Here is a 23,100-nt window from a genome sequence, read left to right as displayed (position 1 = left end):
CCCTTAAGCAACGACCCTTTATCCGAACCTTCCCTCCTGCCTACCAATTAGGAACCGATTCTGTCTATTACGGATGGTGTAGCGATCAAAGGAGATCCCTTATCCTCGGCTTTACCTTGGGTGTTATGGAAAACAAGCCCATCCACGCGAATGGCCTCTCCCAATGTATTCGGAGATGATTGAGGGGCATATTTCGACTCGTTTTCTCATTCGAGGGTGGGAGAACCTTTAGAGGCTGACAGTCGTTCCTGGAACTCCGATTACCAGGACACTCACAGCGACCCGCTGTCTTCCCCATTCTCTTCCAGAAGTGTCATATTGGAGCATGCCTTAATTACCCTGTTTAATGAAGATATTGGAGTAGACATAATCGAAGCTGAGCCGCCGTAGGCTTAAATGGGTACATTAACAGAAGACGAGGTTGAATTCCAGTCGACGATGATGGAAACAAAATTTCAGAGGGCCAGATTGATCGACACAATACAGAAAAAGAAGTGGATCAGAGATGCCATCGGTCATGTAGGAAGATCCTTAGGATTATCCTTTGGAGACTGCTTGGAAGACTACATAGCCCTCTTCCAGTCTGTGGAGACTTGGGGTCGACCATTGTCAGGATAAAGATAGCCCAGAATCCGCTCCTCCAGATCAAACAGTAACAGGGAACTCCACAGCCTCTCTTCTGGTCTCAGTTTAGTTTTCAGGGTTAAGGCGGGAACAGGGAAAGCAGGAAGACTGGGGCAGTTCAGTTTCTCTATGAAGATTTTATCATGAAACGTTAGGGGCGTGGGGTCTAAGTAGAAAAGAAGTCTTCTTAAAGACTCCTGTGGGAGAAACAACCCAGACATGATCTGTTTACAGGAAACAAAGGTTCAAGACTTCACCCACAGTCTGATGGGATCCCTATGGAAGGCTAAAGACGCTAAGTGGATTGCGTTAGATGCTAAGGGCAATGCAGGCGGTATTCTCGTGGATTGGAAATTGTCCCTCTGGTCTCTCGAGAACAGCTGGATAGGAGTCTTCTCAATTTCGATCACCCTGAAAGAAATTGCGACAGATTTTCGATGTCTCATTACGACAGTTTATGGCCCCAACCTTGAAGACAACAGAAAGGATTTCTGGGCCGAACTGGAGGACACTAGACTCAAATTTAAGGGCCCCTGGTATATAGTTGGAGATTTCAACATAACCAGATATGTCGAAGAAAAATCCAATAACAATAAGGTTACCTCAGCAATGCGAAGCTTTTCCTCCTGGATCGAAGGTCAGGAGCTAGTGGATCTCCCCTTGCTAGGTTCCAGATTTACATGGACCAATGGGAGGGCGTGGCGTAACCTACTCTTTCCAGGTTGGACAGATTCCTCATCTCCCCAGAGTGGACCGAGGCCTTCCCTTTCGTGTCCCAGTCGATCCTTCCTAGAACTACGTCTGATCATTGGCCGTTCTTTCTGCAAGCAGTTGATCAGAATTGGGGACCAAAACCTTTCAGATTCGAAATCTCTTGGTTGAAGATAGATGGATTTTCGCAACTAATAAAAGATTGGTGGATCGGACTTGGGGCGAAAGGTTATGCAGGCTATAGGTTGGGTTGCAAATTGAGATCTTTGAAGGACAAGATAAAGTAGTGGAAAGCAAAGGATTTGTTTAAAAGGGAGATGCAAACGGAAATGATTCTTAATGAGCTTCAATTGATTGATGCAAGAGTGGAAGAGGGATTAACGTCTATGGAACAATTGTCTAGAAGAATTTAGCTCATTCAAGACCTCTCAGCTAGGGTCGCCGAAGATGAAATATATTAGAGACAACGATCTCGGTCAAAGTGGATTAGAGAAGGCGATAAAAACACTCGATTCTTCCATACGATAGCGAGCGCGCATGCTAGGCATAACAAAATTAGTAGCATTGTGGTGAATGATATCCAAATCGAAGATAAAGACCAAATCGCGGCAGAAGCAATCTCTTACTTCAGCAATTTGTTACAAGGAGAACATTGGAGTAGACCCAGATTGGATTTTCTTCATATAAACAGCCTGACGGAAGTTGACGCTACAGCTTTAGAGGCCCCCTTCACGAAGGAAGAAGTGAAGCAAGCTATAGATGATTTGGGAGGAGACAAGGCCCCTGGGCCGGACGGGTTTCCTATCATATTCTTCCAAACGTTCTGGGAAGTGATTCGGGGTGATGTTATGGATTTTTTTAAAGAATTCCATGAAAGAGGACCCTTGTCAAAAGGCCTAGGAGCGTCTTTTATAGTGTTAATTCCAAAGATTTCCAAGGCAGTATGTTTCAAAGATTATAGACCGATAAGCTTAATTGGAGGGTCATATAAGATTTTTGCCAAAGTTTTGGCCCGTTAAAAGAAGGTGATAGGAAAGGTCATCTTTAGAAACCAAAATGCGTTCATTCCGGGTAGACAGATCATTGACAGTGGTTTGATAGCTTATGAATGTCTAGACCCTAATCATAGATCCAAATCAAAGGGAATTCTATGCAAGCTCGACATCGAAAAGGCATATAATCATGCGGATTGGGGATTTCTTCAATATATGTTATCGCGCATGGGGTTCGGTGACAAATGAAAAGGGTGGATAGGAGAGTTCATCAGTTCCGCTCACTTCTCGGTTTTGTTGAACGGATCCCCAAAAGGGTTTTTCAAGAGTTCTAGGGGCTTACGTCAAGGAGACCCGCTGTCTCCTTTTCTCTTCCTTATTGTAGGGGAGGCTTTATCCAGAATGCTATCCAAAGGACAAGACAAAGGTATTTTAAACGGTATTCGTATTAAGGGCGTTGATAATCCGATCTCTCATATTTAGTTTGCGGATGATACCCTGTTTTTCAGTGATGCATGTCAGGAGAAGGTGAGCAATTTACGTACTACGATCTAGTGCTATGAGGCAGTCTTCGGTCTGAGAGTTAATATGTCTAAATCCAAGATGCATGGGGTAAATCTAGATGAAGAAGAAATCAAGAAATACGCCGATATGTTTGATTGCTCTATTGGTCGTTTTTTGACCTTTTTTGTTGGTCTCCCGTTGTGTATCGGCAAGCTGATGCAAGGACGTGATAACCTAACCCTAGATGCATATATAATCAGGTTAAAGAATATTCAAATAAATACACCAATTAACTAACTGTTTCCAAACAAAGGGATTTGGTAAATCTTAACACAAAGATGAGGTTATTCCATCAGGATTATGCCCCTTAGCATAAGATCACGTAAACAGTAAAAAGGATGGACCTTAGGATATGAGGATATCCCAGATCTAGCATAAGTTAGTTCACGAGTAAGCTTGGATCTGATTCTACTGACTAACCATCCCTCTTTTCTGTTCGAACTAGAAAGGGGTAGAAACGAAAGGGGTGAAGGATGAGGGGTTCGAGATGAAGAAGGTATAGGTCCTTTGTCGTCAAAAGGAAAAGGAGGAGGATGATTCTTACCTTTTCCTGCACCTCGAAGATCTTAGAAAGGGGGAAACCCGAAATCGGTGTGGAATCCTCAACACCTAAGGGCTAATCCTGAAATCCTAATCTCTTAAATAAAGAGGAAGAAAGTAGACGAATTCTTATTCAATAATAATGAAAATAGGGTTCCTCATAATGTATATATAAGTTATGGAAAAAGTAAAAGTGCACTAAAGCCCCTGGAAATGCGCCGGTGGATAGCTTGGCACGATTGGGCAGCTCTAGCCAGGCCAACGTTGTGTACTCGGCCGTCAGAGACCTCCCTCCGGTTACTCGTGGCCTGATTTTCTTGGACAAAGTGGGGCTGGGGTCCCTGAGAGAGTGTAGATAGCATACAAATTGTGTAGCTTTTTGTTGTTTTTTGTCCCTCAGTCCCCCTGCTTGGCTTTTCATCCAGAGGGCAGGCTTGGAGGTGTCTCTTGTTCTTGATTTCCACAGATGAAATGAAATTCTTCTATTTAAAAATAAATAAATAAATAAATAAATAAATAAAATTTTACAAGCCCCTGGAAACAAGAAAAATAACAAAAAAAATGAAAAATAAAGAAAGTTGCAATAAAGCCCTTGAAACAAGAAAAATAACAAAAAAGTCCAAAACTAAAATACCCATGTGGTAGGGTGTGAAATCCAACCCACGGATCTATGGTTGAGGTGAACACCTGTGTGATAGGGTGTGAAATCCAACCCATAGATCTATGGTCGGGGTGCGGTCATTCTACTCCTGCATTCATAGCGCGTCAGAAAGTGGGTCCGATGGACCCGTCGTCCATCCACATCAACTCCTCCACTCTGGTACTCTGTCGGCGACGCCTCCTCTGGTACACTCTAAAGGGCGCACAGTAATGTCCGCATCAATTCTCCCCAAGTAGGAAGAATTCGCCATTGGCGAACGTGAACTCCTGTATCTCTCGAGCAAATCGGGGTCGATGCGATGCAGCTCTGCCTCTGTGATCCAAGAGTTATTTGTAATGGGCTTGTTCCGCCATTTGACTAGGAATTTCGAGAAACCCCCGGAGCGAGTGGAAACCGCCTTGGAGTCCAAAATTTCCTCGATCTCGTCTCTTCTCGGTGCAGGTGGAAGAGAAGATAAGATGGGTACAGGAAGATCAGGCTATGGCCAAGGTCCATATATAGGGGGTCTGGGAAGAAACAGGGGAACCAGTGGATAGAAGTAATGGCTCATGAAAGGGAACTAGATCTTCCACATTAAATGTGGAACTGATGCCCATGGTAGCAGGGATATTAACAACATAAGCATTAGACTCCAACCTTTTCACAATTTTATGTGGGCCTATGCTACGGGCATGAAGCTTTTTCACAGATCCGGGTGGAAACCGATTAGACCTAATATGAACTATGATGTCATCTCTAGGTTGAAATTCCCTAAATCTCTTGTGAGTGTCAACAGAAAGTTTGTAATGTTCATTACTTGAATTAGTCTTCCACCTTGTCTCACTATGCAATGCATGTATATGTTGGGCGAAGGACTCTCCTAACTCTGACGGACGTTGTGGGGTAGCCATAGGGATCAAATCTATGGGGGCTCAGGGTCTAAGACCTGAAACAATTTCAAATGGGCTCATTCCTGTGGACCTGTTCACTGAAGAATTATACGCGAACTCTGCTATGGAAAGAACAGTGTCCCAAGTCTTGTGGTGGTCTCCAACCAGACATCTTAACAAATTCCTTAGGCTACGGTTTACTACCTCTGTTTGACCATCTGACTGAGGATGATATGCTGAAGAAAACTGGAGCTTCGTACCCAAAAGATGCCAGAGAGTCTTCCAAAAATAACTAGTGAACCTAGTATCTCTGTTAGACACGATGGATCTAGGTACTCCATGGAGTCGCACAACCTCCTGAAAGAATAACATAATGTCGTGGGAGGCATCTGAGGTCTTATAATAGGGTAGGAAATGGGTCATCTTAGAAAATCGATCAACAACCACGAGTATGAAGTCGTGCTTACGAATAGTCTTGGGAAGCCCAAGCACGAAGTCCATACTAACATCCTGCCACAGGGCATGTGGAACTGACAAAGGAGTATATAAACCTGTATTTTGCTTCCTCTGCTTTGCCAGTTGACATGTCTGACACTGCCTACAATCTTAGCCACATCTCGCTGGAGATTAGGCCAATAGAAACGATCAGACACAAGGGCAATTGTTTTATCTTGACCAAAATGACCTGCCATCTCTCCAGCATGCAGCTTCCAAACTAGAAAATCGCGGAAGGATGTTCGTGGGATACAAAGCTTGTCCCCTCTAAAAAGATATCCATCTGTAAGGACGAACTTCGCACTCCTCAAGGGCGGGTCACTAGACAATGACGCATAAATGATCCCAAAATATGACAGTTTGAGTATTCACCCTTGAGTTGGTCAAAGCTTGTAACTTCAATGCTCATGGACCGTAGCGTCATGATACGACGGCTAAGCGCATCGGCAACCTTATTCTCTTTTCCAACCTTGTGCTTAAGTACAAACGTGTCCTCTTGAAGAAATTGTGCCCACTTGGCATGCCTAGGGCTCAACTTCTTTTGAGAGCTCAAATATTTCAAGGCCTTATGATTAAAGAACAAGACGAATTCTTGCAGTAATAAATAATGCCGTCAATGGCGCAATGATTGCACAACCGCATAGAACTCCTTGTCATAAGTGGAGTAGCATTGTTTAGCCTCGTTCAGCTTCTCACTGAAAAAGGCCACAGGATGTCCCTCTTGGCTTAATACTCCGCCTATGACAATTCCTGACGCGTTACACGCTACCTCAAAGGCTTTGGTAAAGTCAGGTAGACGCATGACTAGTGCTTCCGTCATCTTCTTTTAAAATTCCGAGAAAGCTCGTGCCGCGGCTTTAGTCCGTTGAAACTCCCCTTTTCGTAAGCAATCTGTGATGGGAGCCATAATCGAGCTAAATCCATGGATGAACCGCCAATAAAATGTAACTAGGCCGTGAAAGCTTCGCACGTCGTGTATCGTACGTGGCTCAGGCCAATTGACAATGGCCTTGAGTTTCTTAAGGTCTACAGACATACCCTCTGACGATACAACGAACCCCAGGAAGATAACATGAGAGGTCAAAAGGGAACACTTCTTGAGGTTCGCATAGAGCTTTTCCGCGTGCAAGGCGTTGCAGACCTGCCTCAAGTGCTCAATGTGCTGGCTAGGGGACGTACTATAGATGGGGATATTATCAAAGTACACAACTAAAAACTTGCTCATAAAGGGTCGCAGTACCTGAGTCATCACCCTCATAAATGTACTTGGGGCATTGGTTAACCCAAAGGGCATAACCAACCACTCGTACAACCCGTCCTTTGTCTTGAAGGCAATTTTCCATTCATCTCCCGGGCGAACACGAATTTAGTGATAACCACTCTCGAGGTCAATTTTCGAAAAGATAGTAGAGGTGGCCATCATGTCAAGCATGTCATCAAGCCTCGGGATGAGAAACCGATACTTGACAGTGATCTTGTTTATGGCTCTACTATCAACACACATGCACCACATGTCGTCTTTCTTGGGCGTAAGAAGCGCGGGCATAGCGCATGGGCTCAGACTCTCACAAATGAATCCCTTTTTAAGAAATTCATCCACCCGCCTTTTCAACTCGGCATGCTCGGTGGGGTTCATTCTGTAGTGAGGAAGGTTTGGTAGGGTTGCCCTGGGATGAGATCTATCGCATGTTGCATGTCTCGCATCGGTGGAAGCTCATCTAGGAGGTCCTCAGGGAAGACATTCGGAAACTCCTCTAGGACCGGACGAGCCTCCTGGGGTATCCCTATAGCAACCTCAGGTGTACTCTCCCTAGCCAGTAGGCCGTACACCATAGTCCCTGCCTTAAGCTCTCTTTCAAACTCCTTAGCATCTATGATGTGGAGAGACTTCAACTGAGGCACCCTTTGACTCTTAGGACTGCCTGGGTGCGCAACATCTTTCGCTCCCGTTGACGATTTAGAAGGGAGCGGGCTCAAGACAAGCTTCTTTCCTTCATGCTTAAATACACAATTATTTGTACGCTTAAATATTGTGACATCTTTGTCATAGAGCCATGGCCTTCCCAAGATGATATGGCCAACATCCATCGTGACCACATCACACCACAACTTGTCCTTGTATGGTCCAAACTTAATCGGAAATAGGCATCACTGGGTCGCAGGGAGGGATGTCGCATCTACCCAAGAAACTCTATATGGGTTGGGGTGAGGGACTGGCTTCAACCCCAGGCGACTCAAAGTAACTGGGGAAACTACATTCTCACAGCCCCTGAAACAAGAAAAATAACAAAAAAGTCAAAAACTAAAACACCCATATGGTAGGGTGTAAAATCCAACCCACGGATCTATGGTTGGGGTGAACACCCATGTGGGTAGGGTGTGAAATCCGACCTATGGATCTATGGTCGGGGTGCGGTCATGCCGCTCTTGCACTCGTAGCGCGTCAGAAAGTAGGTCCGATGGACTCGTCATCCATCCACATCAACTCCTCTGCTTTGGTACTCTGTCGGCGACGCCTCCTCCTCTGGTACACTCTAAAGGGCGCGCCATTAATGTCCGCATCACAAGCCTCCGCTATCTCTATAGGATAAGGTTATAGAGAGATTCGAGAGGTACCTTGCTAGATGGAAATGTAGGTACCTATCTCTAGGGGGGACGGTTAATCCTCATAAAAGTGGCTCCATCGAACCTCCCTTTGTACTTCATGTCTCTATTCAAGTGCCCACCATCTGTTTTGGCTACCTTAGAGAAATTAAGACGTAATTTCTTATGGTACGGTAATGAGGAGAAAAAGAAATTCCATTTGATAGAATGGAAGGAGGTGTGCAAACATATTCAAGAGGGAGGTGCAGGGATAAAAGATCTCAAGAGAATGAATCGGGCTCTTTTAGGAAAGTGGATCGGGAGATTAGGGACAGAAAGCGGGAGTCTTTAGGATGTGTTACTTAAAGGCAAGTATGGAATTTCTGAGGGAGGTTAGTGGACAAATAACTCTTCTTCATATGGAGCTTCAGCCTTCTGGAGGGGAGTTCTTTCCTTGAAAAAGGAGGTTCTCAAAGGCATTGACTTTGATATCGGTAAAGGAGATAAACTTCGATTCTGGGAAGATATATGGGTGGGCGACACAACTTTAAAAGAAGATTTCTCAAGCATTTTTCACGTAATTCGAAACCGGACCTCATCAATTCTTAGTTGCTATTCCCTTCTTAGTGGAGCGTTGGTTTGGGACTTGTAATTAATGCAACACATGAAATTTAAGTATGAGATGCAAGAATTCAGGCTTAGATCATACCAATTCAGAAACAGTTACACAAATTCCACATCCCACATGACAATCCAATTCATTTAATTAAAAAGGGGAATCTATGTGGGTCCAGGCCGACACAGGCTAGAATTGGACCAATAAAAATTATAAACCAAACGATGTCAAAGGGAAATAGAAATCAACCACAAATGCATAAAATCACTCCCTAATCCAAGGGATTCCCCAATTTCAATTCAAGGAACCCTAGGGTGAAGAAAAAAGGGCAAATAAATTAGGGCTAATGCAAACTAAGGCTAGGGTTTAGAAAATAGGAATGAAAAGAGGAAAATCAGAGGAAAACCTGACCCGGAGAAAGCTCCTGCGTGCAGATGGTGGCCCGGGGTTGACGCACGTGCGCGAGTGGGTTGGCCGCACGTATGATGGAAGCCCACCTCCCCAAAGTGGCACCTAGGCCTTGGTCGACTAGATGAGACCTCCAATCCCTCCAAGTTTGACGACGATCTGACGTAAGGTCGAGGCGTAGTGCTCCGCCGAAGTTTCAGCCGTCCTACAAGTCCAGATTTTGGAAACTGACTATAGGGGGACGAATAGCTGCAAAAGCTGGGAAATTCAAAACAATAATGATGATAGAAGATGAGAGATATGGATGGAAGAGGGTACGGGCGGATGGGGATATATATGGCTTCGCACCACGGTAGTTAGCCTTTCGAAGAAGGGAGGCTTCGCACCCACTTTTGAATTATTCCACAACTCATAAAGAGAGCAGAAAAATAAAGCAGGAATTTTTATTAAACTTGAATGAATGAAAAGAAATACAAGGTGCCTATTTATAGGGAAAATCCTATACCCCAAAAACTCGCACAATGTGCGCAACCTATTACTTGGCGATGAAGTAAACTAAAATAAAAACCAAACAAAGAAATCTAAAGCGTTCACGATGTTCTAAATAATAACAATAAGCAAAACCTAAAATATGAAATCAATCCGACGAGTGGGCCACGATCATGAGATCCCATGATGGGCTTTTATTGACTATCAAGCCCACTTTTTTTGACCCAAAACTTGTCTTCTAGCTAGGAGGCCCTCCCTGGACGTCGTCATCGAGTTAGATCGATGGTAGGGTCCTCCTGCGTATGTACGTGCGTAGGGGTGGTGGTGTGCGTGCGCGTGTGCGCATGATGTCCCCATCAATTCTCCCCGGCTGCGAAGATTTCGCCACTGGCGAAATAAAACTCCTGAACTGATCCAGGATGTCAGGATCAAGTATCTGAAGCTCCTCCCGAGTGAGCCACGTGCTGTCTAAAGCTGGGTGTGGTTTCCATTTAACCAGGTACTTCTGAAACCCACCGTCTGACGTGGATATTATCTGATGGTCCAAAATACCCTCTATTTCCTCTCTAGGTGTGGGAAGGGTAGGTATGTGAGGTAGAGGCTGAGAAAATGGGTCGGGAAGGGTAGGTATGGGACATAGTAGCTGGGAAGATGGGTCAGAACAGGTAGGTATGGGAGGTAGAGGCTGAGAAAATGGGTCGGGACGGGTAGGTAGAGGTTGGAAAAATGGGTCGGGAGGGGTAGGTATGAGACGTAGTAACTGGAAAGATGGGTCGGGACGGATAAGTATGGGAGGTAGAGGCTGAGAAAATGGGTCAGGAGGGGGCCATAAATCAAGTGAAAGGTCTAATGAATCAGGATGGTTAGGCGAAAGGCTGGACAATGCATCAATGACTCCTTAAAATGCAATTAGATCTTCCACATTGAATGTGGAACTAATTCCCATGGAGGGTGGAAGATTTGCCACATACGCATTGAGACCGTTCCGTTTTATAATTTTGATAGGTCCAATGCTACGCCCGTGTAACTTACAAACAGACCCCGGAGGATACCGCTCGGGCCTGATGCGGACCATCACAGAGTCCCTTACATTGAATTCCTTGAAACATTTATACTGGTCTGCAGAAAATTTGTAATGTTCATTACTAGTAGTGATCTTCTGCCTGATTTCTTGATGCCATGAATGAATGTGATGCACAAAAGACTCTGCAGGCTCTAACGGCCTATGGGACAGTGACATAGGGACAAGATCAATAGGTTTCTCAGGTTTATAACCAGTAACGACTTCATAAGGACTGAAACCTGTGGACCTATCGACAGAACTATTAAACGCAAACTCGGCTGTAGGTATTACGGTGTCTCATGTTCTGGTATGCTCTATATCCTTCTTAGGGGGAAACTCATCCGGTAGATCATCAGGAAAGACATCATGAAACTCATCCACTACCAGAATGGCCTTAGTAGGTAACTCTGCACTAGCCTCTGGTGCACTCTCTCTAGCTACGAGGCTGCACATGTTGTACCCCTCAAAATTATGGTCTTGATGTCCCTCATGGGGTGGGGGTACGGGTGCACGCCCATGACTGATTCCTTGGCCACCTTCATTCATTGGTCTATCCTCCTGGCCACCTACCTGAGATTGGCCATCTTTCCTGATGGTGGGATTTGTCCTGACGGAGGCCTCTATTTGGTCAAGGCGTTGATTTATGTCTTGTTCCAAACGCTTACCCCAAGACTCGATTGCTAGGACAGCTTGTTTAGTGACTCTAGCAGTTGTTCCATATTTAGTGTAGGGTGCTAGCCAAAACCATGACTCGTACGCGTTGGACGTACAACTTACAACTCCACCTAAGGACTTTCTATGCCGACTATATGGGACTAAATGATCCTATGAGACTCTATATGAGGGAAACTACGCAATGCTACTAAAATCCAACAATATAGTTATCAAAATAAAGGAATAATAGCTTTTTACCGCAATGTAAATTGGTAACTTCCTGCTAACAGAAATTCCAGCAACTAATATCAGGGACTATGGACTCCTAAAAGCTACATTTGATGAACTGAATGCATGATGGACTCAAACAAACTAATCCTAAACATGTAATGTATTCCCCTATAAGAACCCTAAGCTCTGATACCAAATTTGATGCAGGACATGAAATTTAAGTATGAGATGCAAGAATTTAGGCTTAGATCATACCAATTTAGAAACAGTCACACAAATTCCACATCCCACATGACAATCCAAATCATTCAATTAAAAAGGGGAATCTATGCGGGTCCAGGCCGACACAGGCTAGAATTGGACCAATAAAAATTATAAACCAAACGATGTCAAAGGGAAATAGAAATCAACCACACATGCATAAAAATTAGTCCCTAATCCAAGGGATTCCCCAATTTCAATTCAAGGAACCCTAGGGTGAAAAAAAAAGGGACAAATAAATTAGGGCTAATGCAAACTAAGGCTAGGGTTTAGGAAATAGGAATGAAAAGAGGAAAACCAGAGAAAAACCTGACCTGAAGAAAGCTCCTGCGTGCAGATGGTGGCCCGGGGCTGACGCACGTGCGCGGGTGGGCTGGCCGCACGTATGATGGAAACCCGCCTCCCCAATGTGACACCTGGGCCTTGGTAGGCCAGGGGAGACCTCCAATCTCTCCAAGTTTGACGACGATCCGACGTAAGGTCGAGGCGTAGTGCTCCGCCGAAGTTTCAGCCCTCCTACAGGTCCAGATTTTGAAAACTGGTTGTATAGGGATGAATAGCTGCAAAAGCTGGGAAATTTAAAGCAATAATGATGATAGAAGATGAGAGATATGGATGGAAGAGAGTAGGGGCGGATGGGGATAGATGTGGCTTCGCACCACGGGAGTTAGCTCTTCGAGGAAGGGAGGGCTTCGCACCCACTTTTGAATTCTTCCACAACTCACAAAGAGAGCAGAAAAATAAAGCAGAAATTTTTATTAAACTTGAATGAATGAAAAGAACTACAATGTGTGCCTATTTATAGGGAAAACCCTATACCCCAAAAACTCGCACCATGTGCGCAACCTATTACTTGGCGATGAAGTAAACTAAAATAAAAACCAAACAAAGAAATCTAGAGTGTTCACGATATTCTAAATAATAACAATAAGCAAAACCTAAAATATGAAATCAATCCGACGAGTGGGCAACGATCATGAGATCCCATGATGTGCTTTTCTTGACTATCGGGCCCACTTTTTTTGAACCAAAACTTGTCTTCTAGCTAGGAGGCCCTTCCTGGACGTCGTAATCAAGCCAGATCGATGGTGCGTAGGGGTAGTGGTGTGCGTGCGTGTGTGCGCATGATGTCCCCATCAGTAATGCAGAAGGTTTTTACATGATTGAGAGATTTCAAATTATGTAGCTCTTCTTGATCAGATCTCCAGTAGCAAGCTGGATCTCATCAGCAACGACTCTTTGATTTGGAAGTTTGATAAATCAGGCTCCTTCTTGGTTAAGTCTTTATATAAATTCTTGGGTTGTAACTCCATTCCCAAACAAGAGCCTATGACTAATCACATTTGGAGCTATCTGGCTCCTCCTAAGGTTATTTCTTTCAGTTGGTTAGTGGGAAAAAATAAGGTCCGTACAGTTGACAACTTGAGAAAAAGGTGGATGAATCTAGTTAATGTGTGCGTATGCTGCATGGCGAACGAAGAGACGGTCGATAACCTTTTTGTCCACTGTCCCTACATCAACCAAATCTGGTCAGTGATGTTAAGTCTCTTCAGAATCAAGTGGTCTTTCCCTGATATGGCAAGCCGACTCTTAAAGGCCTGGCATGGAGTCAGCTTAGGTAAGCAAAGGAAAACGGTTTGGAGAATAGCCCTCTTAGCTATTTGGTGGTCTGTCTAGGAAGAAAGGAACGGGAGATGCTTCAATGATGTCTCTAATTCGGTGGAAACCGTAGTGCGAAAGGTTAAAAGAATGATGATAGAATGGGCTTCTAATGTAGATAATCTCAAGGGTTGTAATTTTCTTTTTATTGGTGCTTAGACAGCTCACTTTCTCAGTGGCCCTGATCCTTTTCTTGTTTTTGTACCCTTTCTTTCTAATACAAATCAGTGATCTTTCAAAAAAAAAAAAAGTGACATGCCTCACAGTTGATGGAAATGACTTTGGATAATGAGGGGACAAGTTTTTTAAGGGAATCAAGTGAGGGATGACCGAACTTGGCATGCCATTGTATGGGTGAGATATTTCTCTTGTTCGGAGTAGTGAGAGCTTGTCCAACATCTCTTGGTTCAAAGTAGTAGAGACCATGTAGTTCGTGTCCTCCTCTAATTGTAGCCTCTGTCTTCAGATCCTGAAAAGGATAGTATGTAGGATAGAAGGTGATGGAACAATTCAATGATTTAGTTAATTGACTCACAATTATTTAGATTGAGGGAAAATTTGGGTGCATAAAGAATTGAAGATCAGGGTGTGCCAAATCGGTTACGTATCGGCTGTATCGGCCGATACGTAACGGTAACGGTGCGTACGATTTTTTGTACCCGTATCGGCTTTTTTTTTTTTTTCATTTTTAGCTCATTTTTTGCTGTTTTTTTTTAAACCTCTTGCTTCCAAACTATTTTTCACTCCTTCTACTACTAATTTCGACCAACCTTAGCTAGGTATTTGAAATAAAAACACATTATATCACAGATTTTTTTGAATCAAAGCTCGGTGGGCCATTTTTCAGAAATTCGTCAAAAATAGGTATTTATACTTTTTTTAATATGTTTTGCTGTTTTAATCATGTCATATGATGTGTTAATCATAGTAGAACATGTTAATGTACATTTTACAGATTTGGGGTGCCATTTAATAATTTTTTAATATTTTTTTCTATTTACGCATGAATTTTGGCCCCTTTTTTTAAAATTCGAAAAATCAAATTTTAATGGTTGTTTTGCTGTTTTAATCATGCCATTTGATGTGTTAATCATAGTAGAACATGTTAATGTGCATTTTACAGATTTGGGGTGCCATTTTATATTTTTTTAATATTTTTTTCTATTTACGCACTTATTTTGGCCCTTTTTTTGAAAATTCGAAAAATCATTTTTTAATGATTCTTTTGCTGTTTTAATGACATCATATGATGTGTTAATCATAGTAGAACATGTTAATGTGCATTTTATAGATTTGGGGTGCCATTTTATATATTTTTTATATTTTTTTCTATTTACGCATTTATTTTTGCCCTTTTTTCGAAAATTCGAAAAATCATTTTTTAATGATTCTTTTGCTGTTTTAATGATGCCATATGATGTGTTAATCATATTAGAACATGTTAATATGCATTTTACAGATTTGGGGTGCCATTTTATATTTTTTTTATATTTTTTTCTATTTACGCATTTATTTCGGCCCTTTTTTTGAAAATTCACAAAATCATTTTTTAATGATTCTTTTGCTGTTTTAATGATGTCATATGATGTGTTGATCATAGTAGAACATGTTAATGTGCATTTTACATATTTGGGGTGCCATTTTATATTTTTTTTATATTTTTTTCTATTTACGCATTTATTTCGGCCCTTTTTTTGAAAATTCGAAAAATCATTTTTTAATGATTCTTTTGCTGTTTTAATGATGTCATATGATGTGTTAATCATAGTAGAACATGTTAATGTGCATTTTACATATTTGGGGTGCCATTTTATATTTTTTTTATATATTTTTTTCTATTTACACATGAATTTTGGCCCTCAAAAATAATTGCAAACACCTAAATGTAAGATATTTTCATATTACATTCATTCTAATATATCTATCATTGATAGTAGATAGTTAGAAAATTAAATATATGAATTTTGTAGTCAAATTCAGGTTATCTGGTTCATAAATTCATCAGACAGTCCGATACAACTTCTCACCAAAGAGTGGACCGTTACACCACCATAAACATGTTCCAATTTATAAATGAATGCATATTTGGAATGCTTAGAATATTCCGGATTTAATCCATATTTTTCATATTTTTTTGATAAAAAAAATAAAATTTGCACCGTTACGGGCCGTTACGCCCCCGTATCCGTATCGGTTTTGGAGGTCACCGTTACGCCAACCGATACCGATACGGGACACCTTGTTGAAGATAGGACTATATCGGTACTAGGTGAAATACTACCTTTACCAATAACAAGAGAGGAGCCATCAATGAGTTACACGAGAGGGTATAGAATGGAGGTGTCAACAGAGGTGAAAAAAGACTTTTTTTACCTGTCATGTATCTGATTGGGTCTTCCCAATTTGACTGAATCAGTGCGTTTGGATTGTAAGTTGTTTTGCTTCAGCAACTAATGCCTCAAGTAGTTGATTGCGGTTTCTACTTGTTCAGTGCATAAGTATGTTTGGTAAGCAACATTTATAATTCTGAAAAAAATCCATAAATACAAAATTACTATTGCAACAACACCTTTGATGTGGATTGTCCATCATCTAGACCTGCCTTTGATGTGGGGCCATCCATCATGTGGGGTCCACCTTTTAATATCTACCGTCCATCATGCAGGACCAACCTTTGCTGTGGACTGTTCATTATATTGGGCCCACCTTGACCCTATCTTCAATGTAAACTGTCCATCTTGTGGGGCTACCTTCAATGTGGACCATCCACCTTGCGAGGCCCGCCATTGATGTGGGCTATCTTGCGGGACCCACTCTGGATGTGGGTTGTCCATGATGTCGGACTTTGCATATGGATCGTCATCATGCAGGGCCCGCCTTTAATGTGGACCGTCCATCGTGCGGGGCCCAACTTTGAAGTAGGCCATCCATCATACACTTGCGTTGGATGTAGGCCATTCATTATTAGGGGCCTACCTTTGATGTGGACTGTTCATTATGTGGGGCCCAGCATCGATGTTATTTGTCCATCATCTAGGGCCTACCTTTAATGTGGACCATCTATCGTGCAGGCCCCACCTTCAATGTTTTGGGTTGTCCATCATGCAAGGCCACCATCGATATGGACCATCACGTGGGGCCCACCTTGATGTTGGTTGTCCATCATGTTGAGCCCACCTTCGCCCTCTTCAGCAGAAGTTAAAAAGCAATTCTTTTTTGCTCAAGGCTATAAGTCACTTTTAGGTGTCCAACAACTTTTAAATGGCATTTTACCAAGCAAAGGGTCTGTTTGGTAAAACTTAATATTGGCGCTTATCACTGAATATGGGTATTTTCAGTGATTTTAAATTGTTCAGACTGTTGGGTAAACCTAAAATGTTAAGTCCTTAAATTAATTTTGACTGAAAATATGGGTGTTTTTTTCAGCTACCCTCCCTTGGCTTCAAAAGGGGTATACACATCCCTTGTTTTTGAAAATGATGATTTTGTCCACCCCCCCTCCTGTAAGCCACTTCACCGCAATTACCTTACCGTCGATCAGGACTCCTCTGTAAACCTCTATGTACCCACCTCTTCCCACCAGATTATTTGATCCCCATCAAAGCAAATTTTCAAATATTTTAGCATTACAGATCAGAGGAGAATTTGGTCCTTTTTTCTCATTCAGACTAATAATCAAATGTTCCATAAAGCAGAAAATTCAGAGCTTTCAGTATCGAAAACCCAAGAAAAGATATGGGTCTTTTTCTTTTGCTTCAAACAGCTAAAACAAAGCCTGCAGAGGAAAAAATTCAGAGTTTTTTAACAGCAAAAACCAGAAAAAAGTTCTTCTTTTATTGAAACAGATTATCCATTTCCTTAAAAAAAAAAACTCAAAACTTTTTAATGAAAAGAAGACAGGTCTTTTTTCTTCCTTCCAAAGAAAAAAAAAAGCCAAAGCTTTTCACATCAAAAACCGAAAGAAGAGAAATGGATTTTTATTTTCTCCTCCAAACAAATATTTTAAATAAAAAATAAAAATCCAAATTTTCAACAGCAAAAATCAGAGAATTGAAATGGATTCTATCCCTGGTGTTCCATGTAGTGTGGCTCATCCCAATTCTCTGACTAATTTTTTGCCCAGATGCTAGAATTAAAAAGCGCTCCTGATGCATCAATGCATCAGACGGTGCAGATGTCACACCGACGACATGGTGGGCCACAAAACTGAAAACATGTGTTGTAGAGGATTCTGGTCCCATGTTTGTCATGTAGCTTCTCCTGTTTTGTTGTCTGTTGGAGGCATTACGCCTTTGAGTTTTTAAAGTGGGCCACGTTCAGTGATCTAGACCATCGAAGTTTGCCACACACTGATCACATTAACTATCATTGGATTATGCGCTACCTTTCAACCGCCTATTACTGTGGATGTCATCATAAGGATTGTCGAGGTCTACAATCTGGACGGCTACGATTGAGGTCCATGCATATCATTTACAAGGTGCGACAAACTCATTAAGATCCCTCTTAGTCTATGGTACGCAACAATCCGAAGGTCATAGACTTTTATGTCTGAACCTACCTTCCATCATCTACAATTTTGAATGTCCATATTTACATGGCACTAACTGGATGATTATAATCGTCCAATCACTAGTGACCCGAAACCAGATTAGAATCAGGGCTGTCATATGGGCTCGAGTACTGCACATTCCAATTGAGTCAGTGACTCCACCTTAACCCGAACCTGAACCTGACTTGCATGGGGTTGCAAAAAGGAAAATAATATTCAGTAAATTGGGTATGGGTATAATAAATTTGGTAGCATGGCAATACCAGGTTTCATCTCATACTCTACAAAAGATATTAACTGAGATAACGGGGACAAATATTACAAGTGCTAATTTTTAGACATTTGGGGTGTGTGTTTACCAAACAAGTTTTTGTGAAAAAAAGAAGAAGATTATTTTTAGATATCAGGACTGCTTTTAGATAAATTACCAAACAGATTTTTCAGTACTTGGAAATACTAAAATTCAGCACTTTTTAAGTTTTCAGACCATATTTTTCAGTTTACCAAACACCACCTAACTTTTACCACATAAGCTACTGATTTGCTGGTGTTAGCCAAGTAAGTAGCTTATCAACGTGTTCCCAAATGGGCCTGAAACTTGATACATGATCTGCACCATCACTATTCTGGACCAATTAGCAGACATAGCAGGTACATCTCTTTAATGTACCCCCCCAAAAAAAAAGGCGATCTGCAACTAGGTCGTGTTGGTAGTGTGCAGTTTGCATCTTTTTAACTGCAACTTCTTAATTTTAAGCTGTTTGTCTTTTCGATAGACATCTAAAAGATGGAAGATTAGACTTGTGATTGTTGAAATTTCAGTAAGTTGCTGCTACCTTGTAGCTGTTGCCACTTGAATGGCAATTTATAGGGTGGTTGTTTTAAAAAAATAATAATAATAAAGTGTATTTTGCTTTTTATCAATTACAAAAGTAAAATAAAATAAAGGATTAATCCTGCTAAATATTATGCTCTCTCTTCTTAGTAAGCATCTTAATTTTGTAGAAGGCTGAAATCTTCACCATGTGATGATTTAAGTGTAACTAAATTGTTCCAGTAGAAAAATGTCTTCTATCTTTTGCCCCTAGAATGGTGCTTTAATTTTTGTTGTTATCTTCAGCTCTTCAAGCATCTGCAGAAACTTCTTGGGGTGAAAAATGAATTGGAAGCAGGATTTTCATGGACTCTTCTTCGCCGTTTTGATGAAGGCTCAGATGCATCTCCCTGTAGACTAGCTCAAAGGGTTGAGTGCAATTCCAAGCTTGCTGTTGCCTTGGCTGTTATGGATGAGTGTTTTTTCCCTATTATTGACCAGAGGAGTGGTTTCAATATGATACGAAATGTTCTTTACAATTGTGGGTAAGCAGTCATAAACATATGTTCTATTATCAACACTACATATTTTGTTGGGTGTTGCAGCAGTATGACTAAACTGGGGCTGATGAGACATCAGGATTAGCTGCTTGCAGTGATCCTTTGTAAATATTTGCATCAGTGCTATCTAGATGCATGGGTGTTAGAAATAGCTGCATATGCAATGATTCGCCTCACGAAGATATGCTTTTATGCTCCTGTCTTTTTGTTTTGAAAATTTGAAGTTGTTGGTTTAAGGACTACTCTCAGGTTTCTTGCAGTTCATGTTTTGTTTTGTTGATGTCTTGGCGGGCAGCAACTGTTTCAAAATGCTGATCTAGAAATTGATGGCACAACTCATGGACAGGCATACATTTAGGATTTGCATAGAAGATACTAGGAGATGATCTCACCTTTTTTCTTTTTTCTTTTTTTTGGGTTTGTAAACAATATTGTGATACTTCTATTGGGGAACCTGATCAGCTCACTTCATTGTATAGTTTGTTTCTAGCATTGCTTGGAGTTACCTGTGATGTCTTGATATAAATATCTCAGTTTTTCTTGGACAGCTTCTGACATAGAAATGATCTCATTTTATTCTGGGCAAGGTCAAGAACTGTATGAAAGTATCCTATTTCTGAGAGGAATATATTTTCGCCAGCTGTTGCTTCTTCTTCTTCTTCTTCTTCTTCTTCTTTTTTTAAAATTTTATTTTTAAGTACTTTTCACCAATGAATGGTAATGATGAAGAATCAATGATTAAATGAGCTTAACAAATAAGCTTACACCTACTTGTCGATGCGAGGTTTATATGCACATTATGCATACAATTACATTTCATGAAATATGGCTTTTATAATTGTCTTGATCAATGATGTTGCTAAAATTGGTTCATCCAAACTCTCGTGGATGTATATATGCCTTGAGGATATAGTAGACCAAAAGCTAATCCAGTCACTCAAAATCCCCTCTTTTTGTGGATTCCACTTTTATTGTTTGTTTTTTCTTCTTTTGTGCATCAAAATACGGAGTTGGTGGAGAAATTGCAATCGGGTGAGATTCCAGGTCAAAACAGTGAGAATGCTGTTTTATTGTTTGAATTTGGCACTTCGTCTATAGATCAGCAATAGATGTGTGTGTGCACGTGTGCATGCGCGTGCACGTGTGTGGGGTAAGTATGAGGTCAAGCTCTGTGGGTCTCACCATGATGTGTGATGGACATCCGTGCATTTGGTAGGTCCTCTGTAGGTTATGGGATGTGCTAAAAATCAGCCGTATCTAGAACTCAGGTGGGCCGCACCATCTGAGACCATTGGAAATGATGCCTAAAACATCTAAAAGCACTTGGTGAGGCCCACCTGAGTTTTGGGATGGCCTAAAATTTGGTGTGACCCCTCATCGAAGTGGGACACTCAATGGATGTGTTGGATGTCTCAGCCATATCTCGTTGGGCCCTATATACAATCAGGAAGGTTTCAATGGGCGGGCATCCACTCTCAACTGTTGTCTGCGGTGTCGCCCACCTAAGTCATGGATTGGCTTGATTTTTAGGCCCATGGCTTACCATGGAAGAGTGCATCTGATTAATGGGATGGATGTCCATAACACATCACGGTTGGAATGTGTGGAAGTTATTATTTATTTATTGTACTTCTTATTATATTAAAGGAATAGCTGAATTCAATTCAGTATGTGTTTATTTTGTTCTACTAACTCTTGATATATTAGACTATATTTGTCGTGTTTCTCATTAATGCCTACATTTGATGCCAGTGGTTTTTTTTAATTAATGCAGTGGTTTTTCTCATTAATACATTCATTCTGATAGTATTTTGTTTGCCAGTGATTAGTGAACCTTTGCTTTGTCTAGCTTGCAGGCATGAGGGATCATTGAATAGATAAAAATTTCTGTGGATTTTGCAATTGATTATTTCCTTTCATTTGTAGATCAAACTTTAATCGGCTGAGTTATAGTGGTTTCTATACTGCCATTTTGGAGAAGGGCGATGAAATTATTTCGGCAGCTTCCATCAGGTAGCGATCCTCATTAACACGGTGATCTGTGTATTTGTGCTTGTGGCTTAGGGTCTGCATCATTGCTGAAAAGTGTCTACTAATTGCAGCTCAAAATACTGGAATTGGAATTGGAATTGGTTGTTTGAAAGAAATGTTAGAATGAGAATAAATCATTGTTGGCTATGGAAACAAATTGGCTTGTTTTATATCCTACTGCAAGTATTGTAATCGCTTCATGCTGAAGAAACCACAATTTACATTTGTGAGTGGGTTTTAGAAGAGAAAATGCTGTTTGTTACAATAGAGACAAACAAATGTTCTTTGAAATCCAGGAAACTTTCTTATTTGGAATTAGTTCGTTATTTGTGTTTATCATCTGTGGAACTGGTTATTTATGAATTCTTCCCTCAGTATCATGTTTCCCATACGCTTTCCTTTCTCCAACTGTCTTTTTACCTAATGAATGCCTACTTACTCTTTTTCTCCTTAGTCGCTATTTGTCTTCTTTTTTTCGATGCAGTGGTCTTGCATGATGTTTCCCTTCAGTCAATAGTTCTTGTGTTTAGCAATCATGTTTCCCATATGCTTTCCTTTTCCCCAACTGTCTTATTTTAGTTGAGAAATTATTATGTTACCTGATGAATCCCTACTTTTTTCTTTCTCCTTAAGTTCTGTTTGTCTTTTATATATATATATATATATATAGGGAAAAGGTACTATGCGCTCGACCTCACGATAAGCTCCCGTGAGGTCGAGCGTGTGGGCCCCACCGTGATGCGTGTCAACCATCAACACCGTGCATTTGATGGGTCCCCTCTAAATTATGGGATATGCCAAAAATCAGCCGTATACGGAACTCAGGTGGGCCATACCATCTAAAATCATGTGAAGACACCGTTAAAACATATAAAAGCACTTGGTGGGGCCCACTTGAGTTTTGAATGCTGCTGAAACTTGATCTAAACCCTTATCCAAGTGGGACACACATAATGGATGGGCTGGATTTGCAAACCACATCTCGGTGGGCCCAAAAAATGATTATGAATGTTTTAATGGTGCATGGCCCCTCCCCACTTCTGTATGTGGTGTGGCCCACACAAGTCACGGATTGACTTGATTTTTGAGACCTAGGCCCACGATGGAATGGTGCATCTAACTGATGGGGTAGATGTTCGAACTGCATCACGGTGGGGCCCACACAGCTCGACCTCACGGGACGGACTCGTGAGGTCGAGCGCATGGTACCTTTTCCCATATATATATATATATATATACCAGTGTTTTAAATAGCAGTAGCGTGTAGCGTAAGCTACACGATACTTCTATTTTTTATTTTTTTATTTTAAAAAAATATATATGATAAATAGTAAGAAAAAAGCAAATATATATGTCACATTCTTCAAAATAAAAATCCCACAGTTAAGAGCATCAAGTACATTACAAATGTCACATTCCTCAGAAATGCACATGGGAAAACAATGCAAATCCACCCCTTCACACACCTCAATGGGCCCCATGTGGGCCATACCACAAAAAACAATCCATATCCATAGAGAGATTGAAAAAGATATGAAAAAAATGATAAAGAACGAAAAAACACATAGTAACCGGCATTTTAAAAAGGAAAAAATGAGAAAAAAAAAACTCAAAATAACAAGTTATTTTCATTGTACATCGAAAAAAATTCAAAAAAAGAAAAAGAAAAAAGAAGAAGAACGAGCGTACCTATTGTTGTCTCAATATGAGATTCAATTAATGA

General features: G+C 41.2%; 1 protein-coding gene across 1 annotated transcript in view; it reads left to right on the top strand.

Moving 5' to 3' along the window:
• LOC131232419 (uncharacterized) overlaps positions 1–23,100 on the top strand; it is a gene marked incomplete at its 3' end in the record, with an annotated part of 37,291 nt that overhangs the window by 9,342 nt on the left and 4,849 nt on the right. The window contains exons 5-6 of the mRNA XM_058228640.1: positions 19,093–19,331; positions 21,273–21,359. Of these exons, the coding sequence (XP_058084623.1) occupies positions 19,093–19,331; positions 21,273–21,359 (326 nt within the window). The remainder of the gene's footprint in view (positions 1–19,092; positions 19,332–21,272; positions 21,360–23,100) is intronic.

This window comes from Magnolia sinica, chromosome 18 (assembly GCF_029962835.1).
Source record: "Magnolia sinica isolate HGM2019 chromosome 18, MsV1, whole genome shotgun sequence".
Classification (NCBI taxonomy): domain Eukaryota; kingdom Viridiplantae; phylum Streptophyta; class Magnoliopsida; order Magnoliales; family Magnoliaceae; genus Magnolia; species Magnolia sinica.
The sequence above is the reverse complement of the archived record's forward strand: the minus strand, read 5'-3'. Positions and strand labels throughout refer to the sequence as shown.